Source organism: Aquarana catesbeiana, linkage group LG05 (assembly GCF_042186555.1).
Source record: "Aquarana catesbeiana isolate 2022-GZ linkage group LG05, ASM4218655v1, whole genome shotgun sequence".
Classification (NCBI taxonomy): domain Eukaryota; kingdom Metazoa; phylum Chordata; class Amphibia; order Anura; family Ranidae; genus Aquarana; species Aquarana catesbeiana.
In genome coordinates this window covers 115,260,534-115,281,398 of record NC_133328.1, presented here as the reverse complement: position 1 = coordinate 115,281,398, position 20,865 = coordinate 115,260,534, and the positions used below count along the sequence as shown (strand labels likewise).

At 44.4% G+C, this 20,865-nt stretch overlaps 1 protein-coding gene across 1 annotated transcript in view; it reads right to left on the bottom strand.

Moving 5' to 3' along the window:
* Positions 1 to 6,678: 6,678 nt before the first annotated feature.
* NUP42 (nucleoporin 42) overlaps positions 6,679 to 20,865 on the bottom strand; it is a 34,343-nt gene continuing 20,156 nt past the window's right edge. Inside the window, exons 6-7 of the mRNA XM_073630092.1 lie at positions 10,501 to 10,579; positions 6,679 to 7,730 (exon numbers count right to left, since the gene is read on the bottom strand). Of these exons, the coding sequence (XP_073486193.1) occupies positions 6,742 to 7,730; positions 10,501 to 10,579 (1,068 nt within the window). The 3' untranslated portion in view covers positions 6,679 to 6,741. The remainder of the gene's footprint in view (positions 7,731 to 10,500; positions 10,580 to 20,865) is intronic.

The following is a 20,865-nucleotide window of genomic DNA, read 5'->3' as shown; positions in this document are numbered from 1 at the left end:
ATTCTGGTGATCAGATGGTCCCCAGTCATCTCTATGACCCTCAAAGGCCGGGGAGCGACGTTATGACATCACGTCCGGGCCGGCACAACTAAACAAAGCCGGGGACGCGAATGGAAAGGCCGAGACACATATGTAAACGGCAGTCAAATCACACACGTGAGGTATCACCGCGTGCGTTAGAGCAAGCACAACAATTCTAGCCCAAGACCTTCTCTGTAACGGAGGGAGGGACCCGATGATTGATCTGAATGGGCGCACCTGCTGCTGCTGATGACCCAGCATAGCCCACGATCCTCTTCCCTGGCATGAGTGTGTGAGAAAGGAATCTCCTCTGCGTCCCCCCCGCATCTCATGAAGGAAGGACACGAGTGCAGGACCACAGGAGCGCCAGTGTTCTGACGAGAAGTGTCCCCCTATCAGATAGTGTCCGCCCCGTACTGCGCAGCGCTTGCGCAGTACGGAGGACAAGGAGACGCCGAAAGTCTCCGAAGTTGACCAGCTGACCATCAGCTGTACACAGCGCTTGGGCACTTTAATAGTCAACGCTTTGTAACAGGGTCCCTCGTGGGCTCGCTTCGCTCGCCACGCTTCGGGCACGGCCTCGCTTCGCTCAGCATCTTTTTATCCAACTCTATGTCCACTTGGATAGTGGGGCATGAACCTGGACACAGGGCAGAATAAGTGCGCAGGCGCTGTGTACAGCTGACAATCAGCTGTTGAACTTCAGAGACTTTCGGCGTCTCGTTTGTCCTCCGTACTGCGCCGTACAGGGCGGACACTATCCGATGGGGGACAGTATTTGACAAGACACCGGCTTCTCTGAACTTATGAACCCGCAGCTGCCCCTGTGGAGCTACACAGATTAGCTCCAAATCTGATGTCAGGTAGCACTGATTGCTGAGACAAACCGACTCCCCGTCCAAAGGGGTTGGATGACGCTCGGTGCAGTTCTCCCCCACCCTCCCCCCTTCTCTATCTGCTTTTACATGAGCCCTGGGGCTTGAAATACTGTTAAAGAAGAAGCAACAAAGCGGCAGTGAGAGGAGCCAACCTGTACCCTGGAGGAACGGAATTGACAGGGCGTGAGTGGCTTACTGAACTTGAAATGTTGGAATGAATTGGAATTCATGAAAAGGGGAGATACCCCCACTGCATAATGTATGAGTGTACCTGTTAAAGTCTGCTGGATTGAACAGAATACTGTGAAACAGGGAAGAGAATATTGCAGGTAGACCTGTTAAAGCATGTCGGATTGACTAGTGCATTATGAAAATGACGAGATGTCTCTGCTGTCTACTTTGCGCGTATACTAGCTAAAACTTGACGGACTGAACAGAATACTGAGAAAGTGAGAGATATACATGCTTTTTATATTTCAGGCATACCTGTTAAAACTGTCGTAAAACTTGCTGGACTGAATAGAACAGTGTGAAATTTGGGGATAGTAATGCTGCTCACTTTGTGGGTATGCCTATAAAAAATTTGCTGGACTGAATAGAACACTGTGAATTAAGGGGATATCCCTGTTGCTTTCTATGCGGATATACCTACTAAAGCTGGTTGTTAAAATTTGCTGGACTGAACAGAAACATTGTGAAACAAAGGGATTTTTTTTTCTTCCTCCTCCGCTGGCTGTTTTGTGGACTGAACAAAACACTGTGAAATAAGGGGATTTCCTCGCAGTATACCTCAATGATATATCGGTTAGAGTCTGATGGATTGAATAAAATACCGCAAAATAATGGGATATCTCTGCCATCTACTCGGCGGATATACCTGTTAAAATTTGACTGAACAAAACACTGTGAAACAGGGAGAGATCCCAGCTACAGGCTCTGTGAACATACCTGTAACAGCCGGCTGGACCGGACAGATCATTCTTGAAATAAGGAGATATACCCGCGGATTAAAGAACGTGTAACAAGAGAGGGGAACCGACAAGGGGAGCAAGTGCAAACCCCCCAAAAGTGAGTGCAAGCCCAGGCTCCATAAAAAAAATTCATGAAACAAGATGGTGGCACAGAGAGCCAAGGGAAACAATCAGGGGCCTAGAGTAAGTCCCCTGAGGGTACACAAAAAAGCGGCCAGAGAAAACAACCTAAGGAAGCAGATACAACAGACACATCAATAAGTTTAAGTGCTGATACAGATGAAATCTTGGCAGTAGAACCTAGACAAAATGAACAACAACTGCCAACTAAAGGAGAAATGGCGGAGATGTTTACAAAACTAGAACTGTCCATTAAAGGGGAAATGGCCTCTCTCCATGAAGATTTAAGCCATATCCTTAGAAGGGTAGAAGGTACAGAAGAGCGGCTGGACCTACAAGCAAGGGCAGTAAGCGATTTAAAAGAACAGATGGCAGGACTACAGAAAGAGCAGAGAGATTTTTTTTTTTTTTTTTTTTTTAGAGGGCTCTGCTGTGGAGGGGATCAAGATAAGAAGGAAGGGGGTGAGGGGATCTCTGCCCACGGTGCCCCTGGGAGTAGGGGAGAACGGCAGACAAGCCCCGGAGCACAGTGCGCAGAGATGACCACCCTCAACTTCATCACCTATAATGTACGTGGCTTAAATGCTCTGATAGAAACATAATAAGAGAGATTAAACAATATAAGGCGGATGTGGTTCTATTACAAGAGACACACATATCACATGACTCCAACTTAAAAATAAGATCTAGAGACTACCCAGTCTGGTACTACGGGGATTCCCCTATAAAGAGCTAAAGGGATTGCCATAGGATTTGCCAGGGGAGTAAGATTCGTCCTAGAGGATAGAATGGTTGACCCGGAGGGACGATATCTGTTCCTGAAGGGTAAAATTAATGAGGAAGAATACTCTCTGGCAAATATCAATTGCCCTAATACTAACCCAATAAAATACACAATTAATATCATAAAGATATTCATGGATTTCAAGAAAGGGCACACTATATTGGGCGGAGATTTTAACTTCTGTATGATTCCAGGGATGGACAGTACGTCCAGTGCACAGAGAACCGGGAACGTATCACGGAAGGTTATAAAAAGAGACTCTTCCAGAATCAACTAACAGACATGTGGGGAACACAGAATACAAAATGTCGAGATTATACGTTCCACTCCTCTGTGCACGGGACATACTCAAGAATAGATTTCTTTTTGATAGACCACAGACTGCTCGAAACAGTTGTCAATGCTGAAATTAAGATCACGTTTTCTGACCATGTGCCGGTAATGATGAGAATTAAGACCGAGGGAAAGTTGAATAGAACAACTCCTTGGAGACTAAATGAAGAGTTACTACAGGACAAGAAAGTAGAAGAGAGGATTAAGCAGGAACTGGAATGGTATTTTAAAACTAATGACACAGAAGAAATATCAGAGGCCACACTGTGGGAGGCCCATAAGGCATATGTCAGAGGTATACTGATTCAGTTAGAAACAGAAAGAAAAAAAGGGGAGAATAAGGGGAAAGAATAGTTTGATAAAAGATATCTCCGAGTTAGAACAGCATCATAAAAAAACAGGAAATTCAGAAAAGATGGCAACTTTTATTAGCAGAAGAGAAGAACTGAAAGAACTAGTTGAGCAAGATACAAGGTCGACGTATAATAAGATTAAAAAAGAAAGGTATCTGTGGGGAAATAAAATTGGCAAACCCCTGGCTAGGATGTTAAAAAAGAAAATAACAGCAAACTATATAGAAAAAATACAAGATAGTAAAGGAGAAATGGTGCATAACACATCAGGGATAGCAGAAGCCTTTCAAGAATACTATGCGAAGTTATACGCTATAAATAGGAATGAAACACCTTAGCAAAAAAATAAAAGAAAGGTTAAAATGAAATATTTTTTAGAAGAGTCAGATTAAAATGAAATCTCAGAAGAGCAAAGAAGTGGGTTGGAAAAACCGGTGACGGAGGAAGAGATAGGGAAAAAAATAGGAGAAACTCCACCGGGTAAGAGTCCAGGTCCAGATGGCCTAACAATGCTATACTACAAAAAGTTTGGAGATGTCCTGGTCCCCAAATTGTGCACATACATCAACGGGATAGTTAGAAGTGGGCAATAAGGAAGGAGGCTCTAGAGGCTCAATCTCATTATTGAATGAAGATATTAAGTTGTTTGCCAAGGTAATGCTGGGAAGATTGAGACCACTAATGTGCGAGTCAATACACACCGACCAGACTGGTTTCATACCCGGAAGAGAATGCCATGGCAATGGAATCAGGACACTGCTGGTGACGCATGTAATAAGGGAGTCCGGGACCCCCGGTCTACACCTGTTGATAGATGCTGAAAAAGTGTTTGACAGGGTAGACTGGGGGTTCATGGGAGAGGCACTGGCGAGGAGGGGTATAGGAAGTAGATTTATGAAGTGGCTGGGCGCACTTTATGAGCACCCCACTGCAAGGGTGAAAGTGAATGGCACCGTGTCAAGACATTTTGAGATGTATAATGGTACCAGACAGGGGTGCCCACTATCCCCCCTACTGTTCGTACTGTCGCTGGAACCATTGCTAGCAAAAATACGACAGGATATGAACATTAGGGGGCTTAAGATGGGAGAAGAGGAACATAAGTTGGCCGCATACGCAGATGATGTTCTGTTCTTTGTGACCTGCCTGAGGATAACCCTGCCCAATTTATTGACAAAAATGAAACAATACAGAGAGTGTTCGAATTTTAATGTAAACCCGACAAAGTCTGAGATTCTGAATTTGGGGCATTCCTTTAGAGGAGGCATTGGTATATCAGAAGGAATTCCCATTTATTTGGAGAGAGAAAGAGCTAAAATACCTAGGGGTTAAGATCACAATGCACATGGATACGTTGTATCAATCAAACTTCCTGCCATTACTGAATGAAGTTAAAAAGGATCTGAGCAAGTTAGCGTCAAGACATGTGTCCTGGTTGGGGAGAATTAATTTATTTAAAATGAGCCTTTTGCCAAAGATTATGTACCAATTTCAGATGATGCCGATACCTCTCCCACAAGCATATTTTAAAACAAACAATGGAAAACAATACTCCTTAGATACATTTGGAAGGGGAAAAAAAACAAGAATACGCTTAAAAATACTAACCAGAGACAAAAAGCAGGGGTGTCTGGGAGTCCCAGACCTGGTGAACTATCATAGAGCGGCTCTCCTCGCTCGGGTTATTGACTGGGCAAAAAATGATAATAAAAGATGGGTGGAACTGGAAAACACAATTAGCAAGACAGAGTTGGGGAAATCTATTTGGGTGCCATCACATTTGAGGAACATAGGAGAGAAAGCACACAAAATGACACTGAAAGCACTAGAAATTTGGGACATGATACACAAAAAAGAAAAATGGAGATACAACTCCCCATGTATAGCACTGAAAGCGGGAGTCCGGTGACCAATCTTTTTTTTTTTTTTTTTTTTTTTTTTTTTTTTAGGTCATTGAGACACTTTACTAATCCCAAAATAATACTCACAGTTTGGGTGTAATATTTCCACCTCTGTCTGTTTTCGTACTGAAGAATAACTTAAAAAATGTGATGCTGCTTGTGGGCATGTGAAGCCCACAAGCATTGATTTCCGGGATGTGGTGAATCATGTTTATTCACAGCTTATTCACACGCATGGTCATTGTTCCCGCACTGAATCTTGGGAAGCCTGACACTAAGCTCCCAGGAGACAGTGCGGCGCCGGGGAAAGGCAATAAACATGCCTATTCCCATGGGAGGAGAGACAGGAAGAGCCACAATAAAGTACAATATAAAAGGTAATTACAGCGATAAAAAAATTTTTCGTGCGGCATTTGAACATCTATGCAATTAACTAAAGGGGGCAAGATTAAGTAAAAAATTTGAGTGGAACCCCGCTTGAAAGACAGAAGGGAAAGGGGTTTCGAGGAAAATGGTCTGACCCCACTGGGAAGCAGGATTGTGCGGGACAGAAATGAAGCTATTAAGCTTGACGCAAACCTGTATATGTATTTTTGTTTGTAAAGAATAATAATAAAAAAAAAAAAAAAAAAAAAAAAAAAGACCTTCTCTGTAACTCTAAACAGGTAACCTGTAAAAAATGTTAAACCATCGCCTATGGAGATTTTTAAGTACCAAAGTTTGGCGCCATTCCACAAGTGTGCGCAATTTTAAAGTATGACATGTTAGGTAACTATTTACTCGGAGTAACATCATCATTATACAAAAAAATTTGGGCCAACTTTACTGTTTTTTCTTAATTCATGAAAGTTTTTTTTTTTTTTTTAAAAGCGTTTGAAAATCGCTATATATGTTTGGGGGTTCTGAGTAATTTTCTAGAAAAAAACATGATGATTTTTACATGTAGGAGCGAAGTGGCAGAATTGGCCCAGATGGGAAGTGGTTAATAACACTTTAACCACTCAGCCCAAGAAGTATTTACCCCTTTCCTGACCAGAGCACTTTTTGTGATTCAGCACTGTGTGCTTTAACTGACAATTGTGCGGTCATGCGACGTTGCACCCTAACAAAATTGACGTCCCCCCCCACACACAAATAGAGCTTTATTTTGGTGGTATTTGATCACCTCTGCGGTTTTTATTTTTTGCGCTATAAACAAAAAAAAAAAAAAAAAAAGCGACAATTTTGAAAGAAAGCAAAATTTTTTACTTTTTGCTATAATAACAAACTCAACGTGATGTTGAAAACTTCAGAAAAAAACCAAAACAAAATTCAAAATTCTGAAAATATGTTTAATATATAAAATGAACTGAACACACCTCAATAAACAGACTTGCTTTGCTATCCCGCCTTTAAAAGATCTGCAGGTGGAGGGCGTATTGGAATGTTCCCTAGTGAAAACCTCTTGGATTGAAACTGTGAGAGTTCTTTGTCAGAGAGTTCAGACCGTCGTGTAAAAACAGGATTTTTACTGCTGGCTTCTGATGTTGAGGTCACACTTGGTGGACGGCTTACTGACACACCTGATGCTTGCAAAAATATGGAGGTAGTAGCAGAGCTTGCAGCACCTGTTTTGAATAGATCAGACACAGCACTTGTTTTTGCACCAAATCCTGATGTTACTGTATTAGCAGCAGGACCTCCAAAGCCAGAAGTACTTAGACCACCTCCAAAGACTGATGTGGAACTTTGCCCAAAACCAGAAGACACTGCTGTCCCCCCAAAGCCTGATGTAGTACTCTGCCCAAAACCAGAAGCCGTTGTCCCCCCAAAGCCTGATGTGGCACTTTGCCCCAAACCAGAAGCCGCTGTTGTCCCCCCAAAGCCTGATGTGGTACTTTGCCCAAAACCAGAAGCCGCTGTTGTCCCCCCAACGCCTGATGTGGTACTCTGCCCAAAACCAGAAGCCACTGTTGTCCCCCCAAAGCCTGATGTGGTACTTTGCCCAAATCCAGAAGCCGCTGTAGTCCCTCCAAAGGCACCTGTGACGTGAGAAGATGTACTTGCAGACAGAGCCGTTGTGGCTGCCCCAAACCCAGTAAAAGCAGATGCTCCAGCACCTGAGGTGGTGGTCGGTGCGAAGGAAAATGTAGAAGCCGAAACTGCCTTTGCGTTGTTGAAGCCAGATGATGCTCCATCAGAAGCTGTCGTTACGGCAAAAGTAAATGAAGCTGCGGATCCCGTCACTGCATTGCTAAAACCGATTGCTGGTTTGTTGGCAAATCCTGAAGCAGTGGGAAAACTGGAAATGGGCCCTGCACTAGGTGCCTGAGAATCCGGCTTGAAGCTGAAACTACTGGCAGACTGAGGTGCACTGCTGGCGGAGGAGCCTGCAAAATAAGAGATTACTGTTAAATCAGTGTGAGGCAGTAAAATCGTGGATCAGCTGCCTGCTCTTACCGTCCCCTGGATGCACATCTGAATGAGCTCTTACAAAACATTCATACAGACAGGCTATCATGGATTACTGCACTTGGTTGGTTTAATAAAGAAAAACTGAAGTTGATCACAAATTGCTAGAGGGTAGTTTATGGGTAGAAGAGACTATGCTATAAACTGCTTTCACTTTTTTTTTTATTTATTAGCAATTTTTTTTTTTTAAATTGCACACTGACTATTGCACATGTTCAGCATACATGCCTGGAATCTGTAAGATGTCCCATTTGGCAGGACAATGTAGCTCCAGAACACGTGTAGAAGTTACATTATCAGTGGCTGCCCACTTGCTGAAGAAGGAAGATGTTGGTCCAGAAGAATAATTCCAAGAGCATGGCAGCCATTGCAAAAGAGTGGCAATGGGAAGCACGGAATGGTCATTGCTGGAAGAGGGTAAACGTGGAGGTAAATGGGCCATAATGTGCAAGATGCTGTGTATGCTTGCACATTATCACAAGTGCTTCCAACTCAGGCCAAAATCTTTTTTGATAGAGTGTAGCAGGGTTAGAAAGCTTAAAAGTGATACTAAAGTCTCATTTTTTTAAAAATAACAAACATGTTATACTTAGCTGCTCAATGCAGTGGTTTTGCACTTAGCAGCCCAGATCCTCCTCTTCTTGGGTCCCTCTTTGGTGCTCCTGGCCCCTCCCTCCTGTCGAGTGCCCCAACAGCAAGCTGCTTGCTATAGGGGCACTGGAGCTGAGTCACGGCTCTGTTTGTCCATTCAGACATGGAGATGCGGTCCCCCCCCTCCATTGGCTAACTGACTTTGACTGACAGCAGCAGGAGTTAATGGCACTGCTGCTGTGTCTCTGCCAATCAGGAGGAGAGTCCCAGAAGGCTGAGGCACTCATGCACATCACTGGATAGAGAAACAAAAACAGGCAAATAGCTGGTCTTCAGCAAGCAAAAACAGCCTATCAAGTCCTGGTGCAAAAATGAAGTCAGCTCACCTCCAGTCCCACTCATTTGCAAGCTTCCATCTACCTAAGGGCTCTTTCACACAGGTGTTGAAATTAGGTGGTTGTGTCCTGTTTTTATTGCTTCCCAAACGCCTATTAATGCCACACTAAATTGTTACAATAGGGAGCGGAGGAAGGTGTTCACACTGCAGCGTTAGCGTTGCTGCGAGCCAAAAATATCGCTGCCTGCAGAGTTTGGCAGGTATTGACGCTTTGCAACTGCCTCCATTCACTTCTATTGAAATGCACCACAACCGCACCTTAAAACACACTGTAAACGCGCCTATGGCATTTACAGTGCGTTGAAAAGGGTCAAAAGTGATCATTTCCCATATTGGCCTTAAAAAAAAAAAAAAATACGACACACAGGGCATCTGAGAAGTGTTGCCTGATGCAACATGAAAGCCTGTACAACACATCATATGTGCTAATTAACACTATAGGTGCGTTAATGTACTTTTAGGCTGCTTTAAAATGTAAGTGTGTAAATGCAAGTGTGAAAGAGCCCTTAGAGGTCCCACAGTGGAGATTACCACAGTTCAGCAAGCGTGTCTGGGCCACAAGATAGCCCACATTGCTCACTCAGCTGTGTTCTGCTCTCTCCCTCACAGACAGGTGCTGTCCGTTTCTTCTTCCTTTTCTGGACATGGATGCATTGGTGTTAACCTCTTCCGAACCAAAGTCTCCATAATCAGGGTTTGAAGATTTTTCCCTCCCAAAACCCTTCAAAGTCACTAATGTGGACTTACCACACCAGAGTGTACTAAAAAAAGGAAGTCCTCTCTTCTCTAGCCAGACTACCCCAGAACCCCTCACCCTGCATGAGTGAGAACCCCTGAGTACTCAACAATGTCTTAAAAAGGGACCACCACAGCCCAAATAGTGGGGAAATATACCTGCTGTCCAGGACCCATCCCTGGCATTCTGTGCAACATTTAAAAGTTTGTTTAGTTAAGGGCCAGAGATTAACTTGCATTTAAGGATATATTAGTGAATTTGACTGAAATATTTTGCACTGAAGGGCTAATTGTACAATGCAATAGTCAGGTTTTCAGGGGTTTACAATTTTCAAAGTTAATTAGAACAGAGTGTTTCTTCATCTAAAACACCATGGCTGTTTATTGAAGCTGAAAACTAAACGATAATTAAAACTATGGAAACAATGGTGCCATAAGGGGTGTCCCCAAGTAAAGCTGATGAGTTTTATCCATTGGATACAGTAATCATGTCTGTGCTGGCCTACTCCCTTTATCGCATCAGTAATCAGTATGAACAGTATCCACATACGAAAATGTATGACTTGCATAACTTTAAGCCCCCGTTCACACCTATGTGAATTAGATGCGGCTTACCAATTCGCAGGACATTTTCAAATACATTCATTTGAATGTATTTGGTTTACATATGTGCGTTGTATTCACACTGCGCATTGCACAAAAAAAAGTGTGCATTTTCTGGGCATTGCGGTGCGAATTACAAGCCATTATCTTCTATGGGAACGCATCTGATTCGCAGATGCATTCCGTTCTGAACATGAATTCTCTCCTTCTCCTCACTACACCTCCCCCCTCTCCCTGCTCACTGATCCGCAGGGGAACCTCTAAACAACTGATCAGTTTTTAAACTGATCTTTATCTTCGCAGCGAAACCTGAGCTTCAATTCACACCGCACATGTGTGAACCCGGGCTAATGGAAACTTACTTGTAGTGGGAAAGCTAGAGTTTTGTTGTCCTCCAAACATGGGAGCTGAGCCAACGGCTGGCTTGGTGAGCTCTTTGACCTGAGGAACAATAGACCAAGAATTAAAAAAAAAAAAAATGCACAAACTGCAAATGTATTCTTTACAAATATTGCTCAGCAAACAGTCTTAAAACTTAGCTGTTCAAGGCCCAGTCTAAGGTTCATTCACACTGGCAAAAAAAATACGCAAAAAATTCCAGTTGAAACACACCGCGTTTTTTTGTTTTTTTAGAAAAAAAGTGTTTTGAGTCTGCATAAAGAGTGACATAAAAACACTTGTAAAAGCATATAGATACACAAACACACAAACACGTGTAACACTACAAAAAGAAAAAAAAAAAAAACACTCAGATCCAGCCTTTAGGCCTCATGCACACTGGATGTTTTTACAGCTGCTGTTTTTGGCTTCAGATGGTTTTTTTCTACAGTCAATAAACTCTCCAGCATGTTATCCTATGTGTCCATGCACGCATAGGCTGTTATCAACTGTTTTTGACTGGGGCATTTTTTGGCTGTAAAAAACCCTACAACTAGTGGGTTCTGAGAGGCAGTTTACAGCTGTAAAAATGCTCCAATGTAAAAAAAAAACAAAAACACAGAAAAACGCAGCTCACAAGCGTTTAACGTTTTTGATCCATTAAAAATTTTTTTTTTAAAAAACGCTAATGCTGAAGAACGCTAAAAAACGCCATTGCAAAAATGATGAAAAACACTGCAAAGCTACTGGTATTTTTATAAGGTTATCAGAACGTCCAGTCTGCATGGGGCCTTAGTCTGAAGCTTTCCCTCACAGCACTCGATTTTCCTTAGTCTTCTGAGCTAAAGGACACCTAGTGTATATCTGGAGTCTCAGAGACTGAGGAGATCCTGTTTGCTCAGGGTGGTGGCCTGCATTTACTATGTAGTGATGCAGAGCACAGCACTGAACTCATTACATCGGTGCCATTTGAGGATCACCCATCTCCAAATGAAGACTGAAGAGGACCAAGCGCATCACCAGACTAGCCCAACGATTTTGGATAAAGGCAGGTATAAATTAAAATAATAAAAGCATAAAAAATACTGATGGGTGAGCCTCCGGGCAGCTGAGCCCAGAGTTGTGCTTTACAGGGGAAAAAAACAAAAACAAAAAACCCCCATGTAAAATCTGAACAACCAACTATGGCAACAGAGAATTGTCATACTTGTTTTATGAAAATGTAAAATGCAAGCATAGGAGTCACTTCAGTGTTTTGAAACAGATGCTCGTGTAGCCTTTGACAATAAGAAAATACAATTAAAATATTTTAGAGAAGTTCACCTTCATGTTCCCACTCCTGCAGCTCCCCCCGCCCCCTCCACCCAGTGACAGCATGCCGGGGGTCTACTCCCTGCACCCGCTGTCACAATTTAAAAACAGCGTAGCAGTGTGGGGCTCTGCCCACATGGCCGCATTATTCACAAGAGTCCTGAGAATTAATAGACTACAAGTACTAACAGCCTTTGCAGCTGAAGGCTTGTAGCTCTCAATGAACTACCAGGGTGCTGGTAAACATCATTGTAGTTTGTTGAATCTTCCTGGACTGAGGTAACTGAGGTAACTGTTTGCCCATATTGGAGGTATGGTCAGACAGCGACACTGACAAGTTTGCAGGAGCCGGACACTGCACACCACGTTCTTCTGATCGCGGGTGCAATGCTTTCCAGGCTCCTAAGAAAAGAAAAAAAATATATAGTATATGCAAATTTTTTACCTGCAAAAAATGTTCAACTTATATTTTACTTACTTTACATGTAATATCTTGGAATACAGTGCAGGACACAGTCTGAGCAATCATGGATCCTAGCTGGTACCTTCAAAGTAAATCAATGCTGTGTTCTCTATAAGCCTACCCCACTTTGTGAGTCCTCAGTTTTGTAGCGAGCAAAGCTGCATAACCCCTGTTTCACACTTCCGTGACTTGTCATGCGACTAGAGCAGGGGTCCTCAAACTACAGCCCACCTAGGTCATTTACGCGACCCACGGGCGGTGTGTTTAAGTGAGCCGCGGTGGATGCTTTGATTCCAGTCACTACTTCCAGGCCAGTCTGCTCATCTGGCCACTGCCGGCTGCATACTCGTGGGCCACCGCCATCTTGGCCATCTCCTGGGCTTTATGAGCTGCATCCACCCCCCCCTCCCAGGTCACACTCATCAGCTTCATCCTGTCCCCGAGTCTGTCCGGGGCTGGCCTGCCCCACAGATCTAGCTGATGTTTTCCCCATCCTCGGCCAGGCTTCATATTGGCTCCTCTGCTGCACAGGTGTGGCTGCATTGATGGGCACTGGAGAGGCTGCCTTGATGGGCACCGGAGAGGCTTCCTTGATGGGCACTGGTCAAGCTGCATTGATCCGGCCCCCTAACAGTCTGAGGGACAGTGAAGTGGCCCCCTGTTTAAAAAGTTTGAGGACCCCTGGACTAGAGAGTTCAAAGTCACATGACAAGTCGTTCCCCATTAATGGCAACGAAACCATTGTGAACTCTGCGACTCAAGTCGCTCCGTCTTAGTAAAAGGTTCCTACACTACTACTGGTGCAACTTCAATACGACTTGCGTTGACTTCTGTTAAAGAAGTTGTATGCAAGCTGTGATGCAGTCAAGCAGGGATGTTGACTTTGAAGTTGAGGCAGTGTGAACCCATGCTAACACAGGAATACAAGGGAGAGTGGCCTATCTCCTGTACTATACTCCAAGATATAGAATTTACAGGCAAGTCAAAATTCCTCTTACAATAATTGTAATAATAAAGACTGAGTAATTCATAGACCCTATGGCATCTGCAAGCAATGAACGAGAAAGGTGGGCGACAATTAGGCAAAACAGAACTGTATTAACAAGCCCTACAACAAGAGAGTCAACCGACCTAACTTCAGAGTGCCGCGGCAAGAACCTTGTGGTTGAAATCTGCAAATGCAGAAGATTGTCTACCTGGTGGAACTATCTAAAGGGCACAAACAGGGGACCAAATGGCAGTCTTACAAAGTTGCGCAACAGAGACCTTCTAGGAGAAGCCAGGGGTCCTCTCCTAGAAGTCCTAGTATGTCTGCATACAAGGCTTTATTGGATCTGTTAGGTGCAATGAGAATCACCAGTTTCTTATCTTGCTCTATTTTGTGGAGCAAATGAGGTAGAATTCACACTGGAGGGAAGGCATAGATCAGCCCAAACTAAGACCAAGGAATAATCAAGGTATCCAACGCCAGTGCTAGAGGATCCTTGGTTCTGGCCACAGAGGTGACTTGTTGTTGAACATGAAGGCCCGGATATCCACATCTGGGGTCCCCTATATCTGACATATAAGGTTGAAGATGTTGGGGTGAAGAGCCCATTCTCCTTGGTCTAAGTGATGAGCGATGATTGCTTACTTCAAGTTGGCATCACTCCTGGTTGACATAGGTCATAACGGTGACGTTGTCTGATTGCACCCCAATAAGGTGTCCTTCAAGAATGGGTGCTGCAGAGCCAATCCTAATGCTCTGAGCTCCAGGGTGTTGATGGAGTTTTGCTTCCACAGTTGATCATATTCCCTTAACTGTAGAGGATTAGAACACAATTCCCCAGCCTGAAACAACAGCATCTGTCATTATCACTTTCCAGTGAGATGGAGGGAAAAACTTACCCATTGATAAGGCTCAGCTGGAGATCCACCAAACTAGAAAATTCCTTGCTCGGCTGGACTGGAACATGAGTAGGTCCAGAGAAGGAGCCTGCTTGTTCTATGGTAAGATGATGTTGTACTGGAGAGGACTCAAATAAAATTGGGTGAATGGAACAGCCTCAAGGCTACTATATAACTCAAAGCCCTCATGGAGAATCCCACAGTTGGTCCCAGTTGGTGATAGAAAGGAAGACTTTTGCTTGGGACATTTCCAGGATCAGACCCAAGTATTCCAAGCAAAGAGAATGTTGGAGAGTGAATTTTTGAAAGCCGATCACCCAACCAAAAGCCTGTAGAATCTGAAATTGTCCTGTGGATGTTTGCAGATAGCTGGAAGGTAGAGGAATCCTTCAGGAAAAAAGTTGTTTAGCTAACCTGTGACCTGGATGCCCTGAGTTCTTAGAAGGGCAAGAAGAGTTGCAAGGACTTTTGTGAATACTCTGGGGGAAGAGGAGAGGTCAAATGGCAGTGCGACAAACTGGACTGTCTCGCATTGCAAAGTGTAGAAATCACTGATGAGGCGGATCAATGATAATATGAAGACAGGTGAAATTTTGGAAAATGAAGCTATGTGTTCAGTGATTTTAGGTCTAAGATAGAATAAATATCCCCCTTGAGTTTTGGAACCGTGAACATATCTTAATAGAGTCTTTTTCTGGTTCAATAAGTTTTATTGCAGAAGTAGTATTAAACATACAACAATGTCAAAGGCACCTAGATCGCCCACGCAGGGGCTGGAACTGGCGCATAAGAGACAAAAACAAAAGGCAATACAACATAAACCGAGGAGGGCAGCCTCCTAATTAACAGTCATAGAAATCCTGAGTGCAACTTACGTAATTTGGGGTGACCCAAAAAAGGGGGCTAGAAGCCCTGGTAAGAGAAGAGGAACAGAGATAAATAGGAAAGAGAAGGGGAATATAAGAGAAAGTGGGAAAGGGGGAAAGAGAAAAAGAGGGGGGGCCCAGGACCATCCAGGAAACCAGTCAGAGCCGATCCAAACTAGCCAGAGGAAGTTCGGGGAAGGCACATGCCAGCCAAGGCTCCCAAACCTTAAGGAACTTGGAATGTGTGTCTTTGAGTATACTGGACCAATTTGTTCATTGACCATCATGGATATCAGGCGGTTTTTCACTTCCTGAAAGGGGACTGAGGTTTTTTCCATGCTTGAGCGATCGTCCGTTTGGCCGCTATGAACAGATAGGTTGCCAATTTCTGTTGACGAGCAAACAAACCGGGTATGGGGCAGTGTAATAGTTCAAATTTGGCCTCTTTCTGGACGTTTAAATGGAACAAACCAAATACTCTGGACCAAAACCCCACTATTCACGGGCAGGCCCACCAGGTGTGAATTACATCCCCACGATGGCCACATCCCCAGAAGCAGCGATCGCTAGAGGTGGGGTTGGCATGTGCAATACCTGCTGGAACCCAATACCACCGCAATAGCACTTTGTATGCTGCCTCCAAGATGGCAGTATTAAAGGAACATTTGGCTACGGAAGACCAGGCCTTGCTCCAGTCCGCCGGATTGATCCCATGTCCCAGATCCCGCTCCCACTGGGACACATAAGAGAGTGAGGGGGGGAGATGATCGATTAATCAAAGCTGCGTAGAGGGTGGAGATAAGGCCCGGGGAACCCGGGGTATATAGACAGTGTATTCAAAAGCAGATGTCTGGAACAGGTAGGAGGAGGTACCTTGGAGCGTAGCTATCCAGTGCTGAATCTGAAGAAAACGGAAGAATTCTGCCTGGGGAGCGTCATAGGATTCGCAGAATGCAGGCCACGTCGGTGGAGTATGTGTAGTCAGCAGATTGCGTGCCTTGGTAAGGCCCCGTGGGGTCCACCACGCAAACGCATGGGGCTGGTCGAGCCCCGGGGAGGAACAATGGGTTATTTGTAATGGGCAGCAGAGGCAGGAAGGGGGACACAAGGGAGCTCGAGTATCGACTGAGTCCCACAGCTTTAGGCTATGTAACATAAGAGGGATCAATGAAGTTGGCCAAAGTTTCTGGGGGAGCCAGAAAAGCGCTTGCATCAAAAGAGGGGCGCAATTAGGGAGCTCCAGAAGCACCCATAGGGGGACATTGGAGGAAGCATGGAGTAGTGATAATTGGGAGATCTGAGCTGCCAGATAATATTTAGTGACTTGGGGAACTCCCAAACCACCTTGCAGTCTATGTGTAAAGAGATTAGCCTTAGAAATTCTAGGGCGTTTGTTAGCCCAGATAAAGCGCATGATCCTGCTCTGAAGTAGGCAGAGAAAATGGGAGGGGACCCGTACTGGTAGAGTGCGAAAAAAGTACAGAAATTTTGGTAAGACCGTCATCTTTACAGAATGGATTCGACCTAACCAGGACAGGTGTGGAAATTGCCAAGTCTGCAGAAGAGTGGTTAAGGATCTAAGTAGGGGATAGTAATTAACAGAGAATAGAGAAGAGTAAGTGGGGGTCAGTCGGATTCCCAGATATTCAATGTATGTGTGTTGTCCAACGAAAGGGGAAGTGGGACTGCAGGCGTACTACCAGGTCAGGGTCTAGGGAGACATTTAAAAGCTACAGATTTCTCTAAGTTGATTTGAAGGCCCGAAATGGACGAGAAATGTGTCAAGAGGCGTAACAAGTTGGGGAAGGTAGTAAGGGGGTTAGTCAAGGTCAGAAGAGAGTCAACGGCAAAAAGGCTTAGCTTGAACTCATGACCTGCATAGGGAATTCCTGTCACGCTCTGGTCTCCACGAAGTGCGAGTGCTAAGGTTCCAAAGCAAGGAGGAACCTTAATAGAGTCTTTTTAAACCTGTCCTGTAGGGGTACTGGCATAACTGCTCCCTTAAAGTGGGAATTCACTCTCTCAATCAACGTTAACTATTTTTAATCATTATGCTGCTAGCCTTAGTAAATAGACAGGAAAGTATATCATATTTACTTGTTTTAATTTTTTACATTTCTTCAGTTACTTCCTGGTTTCAAGGCCTAGGTGTGTCATACATCCCAGAAGTTTTCTTAGCAAAGTAAACCCTCCTGCCTTCATGCCTGTGCTAAGGACAGATGGAGTCCAAGAAGTAAATGCTACATGAATCATCTGCCCTTACTGAAGATGGCCACGGCCAGAAATGCTAGGGGAGTGTTTTCAAAGTGATTCCTCAGCAAAATAAATATGGAGACATGGATGGATGAGTTTGCTTTGAAAATTAAAAATTAATTAAACAGTGTTTTTGGTTTGAGATGCTCAGATGCAGTGTAGTTCTGCTTTAACTATCCTTGCGCAGATTTTTTTATTTTATTTGAGAGAACAAAGCAGTAAGGGAGTAGAGCTTTGAACTTTATTTTGTACGTTTTTGAAGCTGACTGAAACCACAGGCATGGGATGTCAGTGACTCAGAGAGAAGCAAGCTGTAACTGACATCCTCCCAATTTTAGGAGTAAGGGCACCTCTTCATTGGTAAGAGGGCTTTAGGGAAGACCAGGTCAGCATGGATCAGCTGACCAGGCTTTGAGCCACATGATTTAGTGCATGTGAACAGAAATTAGAGCCATTCTGGAGATTCATGGCATTACTTTTTCTAGTGCATCCACACAATTAAGCAAGTTAGGAGGTAAATGCTATAGCTGCACAGTTAAAATAATACAGGATCATGTTGGTTGATCATTGCCATAGTCTAGTTAGCTGTTGTTTGACAGACAGAAATTGAAACAATAGCTGGTTGCAGAGTTGAGCCTGCAAGTGTTAAGAGAGCCATCTCAAAATTCCTTTCTGCAGAATATTTGCATGAAGGAACAGTGAGTGGTTTAAGACTGAGACATTAGGATCTACTACCAGAACAGACCACTTTTTTTTTTTTTTTTTAACAAACAGATGTGCTTTATTGACAGATGCATGGTACACAGCAATTAAAAAGAAACAGTGGTTTTCCAATTTCACAGTACAATAAGACAACCTATTTGAAACGTAAACAAGTAGGGCAATTTAAACCTGTGCCAGAACAACGGACAGCACAGTGTCCAGAACAAACCGAGAAATAATGCAAAATACATCTTAGACATTAATATTTCCTGGTTGAGAATCGGTTATGACCATCATCCAATGAAGATGCAGCAGTGTGGTGGAATTCATGTCAAGGTCCAGGAGGACCAGACCCTATCAAATTTCCAGTGACACCCTTTGTTGGAGTAGGTCATCTTGTTGGTAGGGCCGCATCAACCAGAGCTTCCCAGGCAGACACCTCCAGTGCGGTCGAAGACGCCCATTTTAGCAGAATTTCTTTCTTTGCATAGTATAGGAGATACGCTATAAGAAGCTTAGAGTGATGGGAACGTTGGTCATCATCTGGGATTCCCAGTAATGCTAGAGACGGGCAGGGTACCAGTAGAGTTGTAATCTGAGATTGATTTCAGCTAAAACAGCCTGCTAGTATGATACTGGGCATTCCCAGAATATATGTATGTAGGAACCCAGGTGGAGTCTACAGCGTAGGCATACGGGGTCTCTCTCAGGGAACAATCTATGCAGTTTCTCGGGGGGTATAGTATACTCGGTGGAGAAATTTAACTTGAATCAACTTATCTCTGGAGGAAATAAGTTTTGGACCCTGTTCTAAGCTAGCTTCCCAGTCTTCCCTGTCCAGTGAGGGGGATGTCTTCCTTCCAGTAATCCCATAATTTACCCATCCTAAGTATATCAGTGCACAGGGGGGCACTGTAGAGGGATTATAATGGCTTGTCTAGGTCCCCTGGGGTCAGCATGTCTTCTATGGGATCAGTTTTAATAGTGGGGGACTGAGGGAACTGAGCCCTAACAGAGTGGCGCATCTGGAAGTACCGAAATAGCATCCAGCCCGGCAGTCCGAACCTCTGAGACAGTTGTGAAAAGCTTAAGAGAGTACCCATGGGCATAACATCCCCAATGGTTTTAATCCCATACAGCGCCCAGAGCTGTGGGTCCTGTATCGTATGTAGGTGATGGAGTCCGGGGTTGCCCCACAAGGGTTGAGCAGGGGACAGTTGACGTGAGGTGGAGAAGCGCCACATAGCAGGCTTCCAAATTCTCAACGTGATGCACGTGGGTCCGGGGACAAAACGGTAGGGCCGGGGGCCTCTGTAAATTAAGTTTCGGAGATCCATTAAAGATCCCAGAAAAGTTGCTTCCAGACAAGTGGCCCCATTGGTTCTGGAGCCCTGGAACCACCAGTAGGCAGACACAAAACCGCTGCCCAAAAATAAACCCGGAAATTGGGTAAAGCCAGGCCTCCCAACCTTAATGGGAGAGACAATGTAGTCCTAGCAATGCAGGGGTGGGCCCCATTCCATATAAAGGATATTAAACAGCTATCTACTTCTCTAAAGAAGGAAGTGGGGACCCAGACCGAGCAGTTGCAAAATACATAGTTGAAACGTGGAAGGAGCATCATTTTAATCAAGTTTATGCGGCCTAGCAGGTTCAGTGGAAGCCCCGACCACAAGGAGCAGCAAGTTTTTAACTAAACTAGGAGTGGCTGAAGGTTACGCTCAAAGAATTCTGAGTTACGTCTAGTGACCTGTACTCCCAAATATCTGAATTCCTCAACCCACTGTAGTGGGGAGGAGAGAACCAGATCAATTGGTCTGTCATCAATCGGGAACATGAGAGATTTGGACCAATTAATCCGTATGCCAGAGAATGAGCCAAAGACATAAAAAATTTTCAGGTGACGGGCCTGAGTCATTCAGATAGAGCAGAGCATCGTCCGCATACAGGGACAATTTCTCCTCCAGGTGTCCCACCTTCAGTCCTCTGACCTCGGAGGAGTCCATTAAAATAGTCCGGGGTTCCAAGGCCAGGGCAAATAAAGAGGGTGACAAAGGGCATCCCTGTCGTGTACCTCTGTGAAGAGGGAACACCTCAGATAACCATTCGTTGGTGCGGACCAGTGCCCTTGGTGCCCTGTACAGCCTCTGTATCCAACTGATGTATTTAGTGCTAAATCCATAGCGTTTCAGGACCTCCCGTAGATAGACCCACTCCGAGTCAAATGCCTTTTCCGCATCTAGAGAGGCGATTACCCTAACTTTACTCTGATTATTGTGGGGAATGAAGAGGTTGAGATAAAGGCGTCTTAGATTAATATCTGTTCCCTTGCCCGGCATAAACCCCATCTGATCAACATGGATCAGATCTTCAATCACAGCAGAGACGTTTCGACAACACTTTCACAAGGATTTTGGCGTCAACATTTAACAGCGATATCGGCCTATATGAGGCACATTGCTGAGGGTCCTTACCGGGTTTGGGAATGAGCACTATAACCACCTCCTGCGTAGGCTCGGGGAGTACGTCCAGGGAGGATAGATCAGAAAAGAGTGTTGTAAGTTTGGGGGCCACTACTTCCGTAAAATTAGCATAGAATTCAACGGGAAGCCAATCTGAACCCGGGGTCTTACCCGCCTGTAATCTTCCTATGGATGTTTGGATTTCTTCCAAGGTAATGTCGGCATCTAAGTGTTCTCCAGCCTCATCATCCAACATTGGAAATGCAACAGGCTCTAGAAAGGTATCTAGGTCATCCTGCGAGTATGCAACCCTGAAGCTATACAAAAATCTAAAAAAAAAACTGCCTAAATTCCTTATTAATCAATTCTGGGGCTACTATGAGGTGTCCACTCTCCCCCTTTACA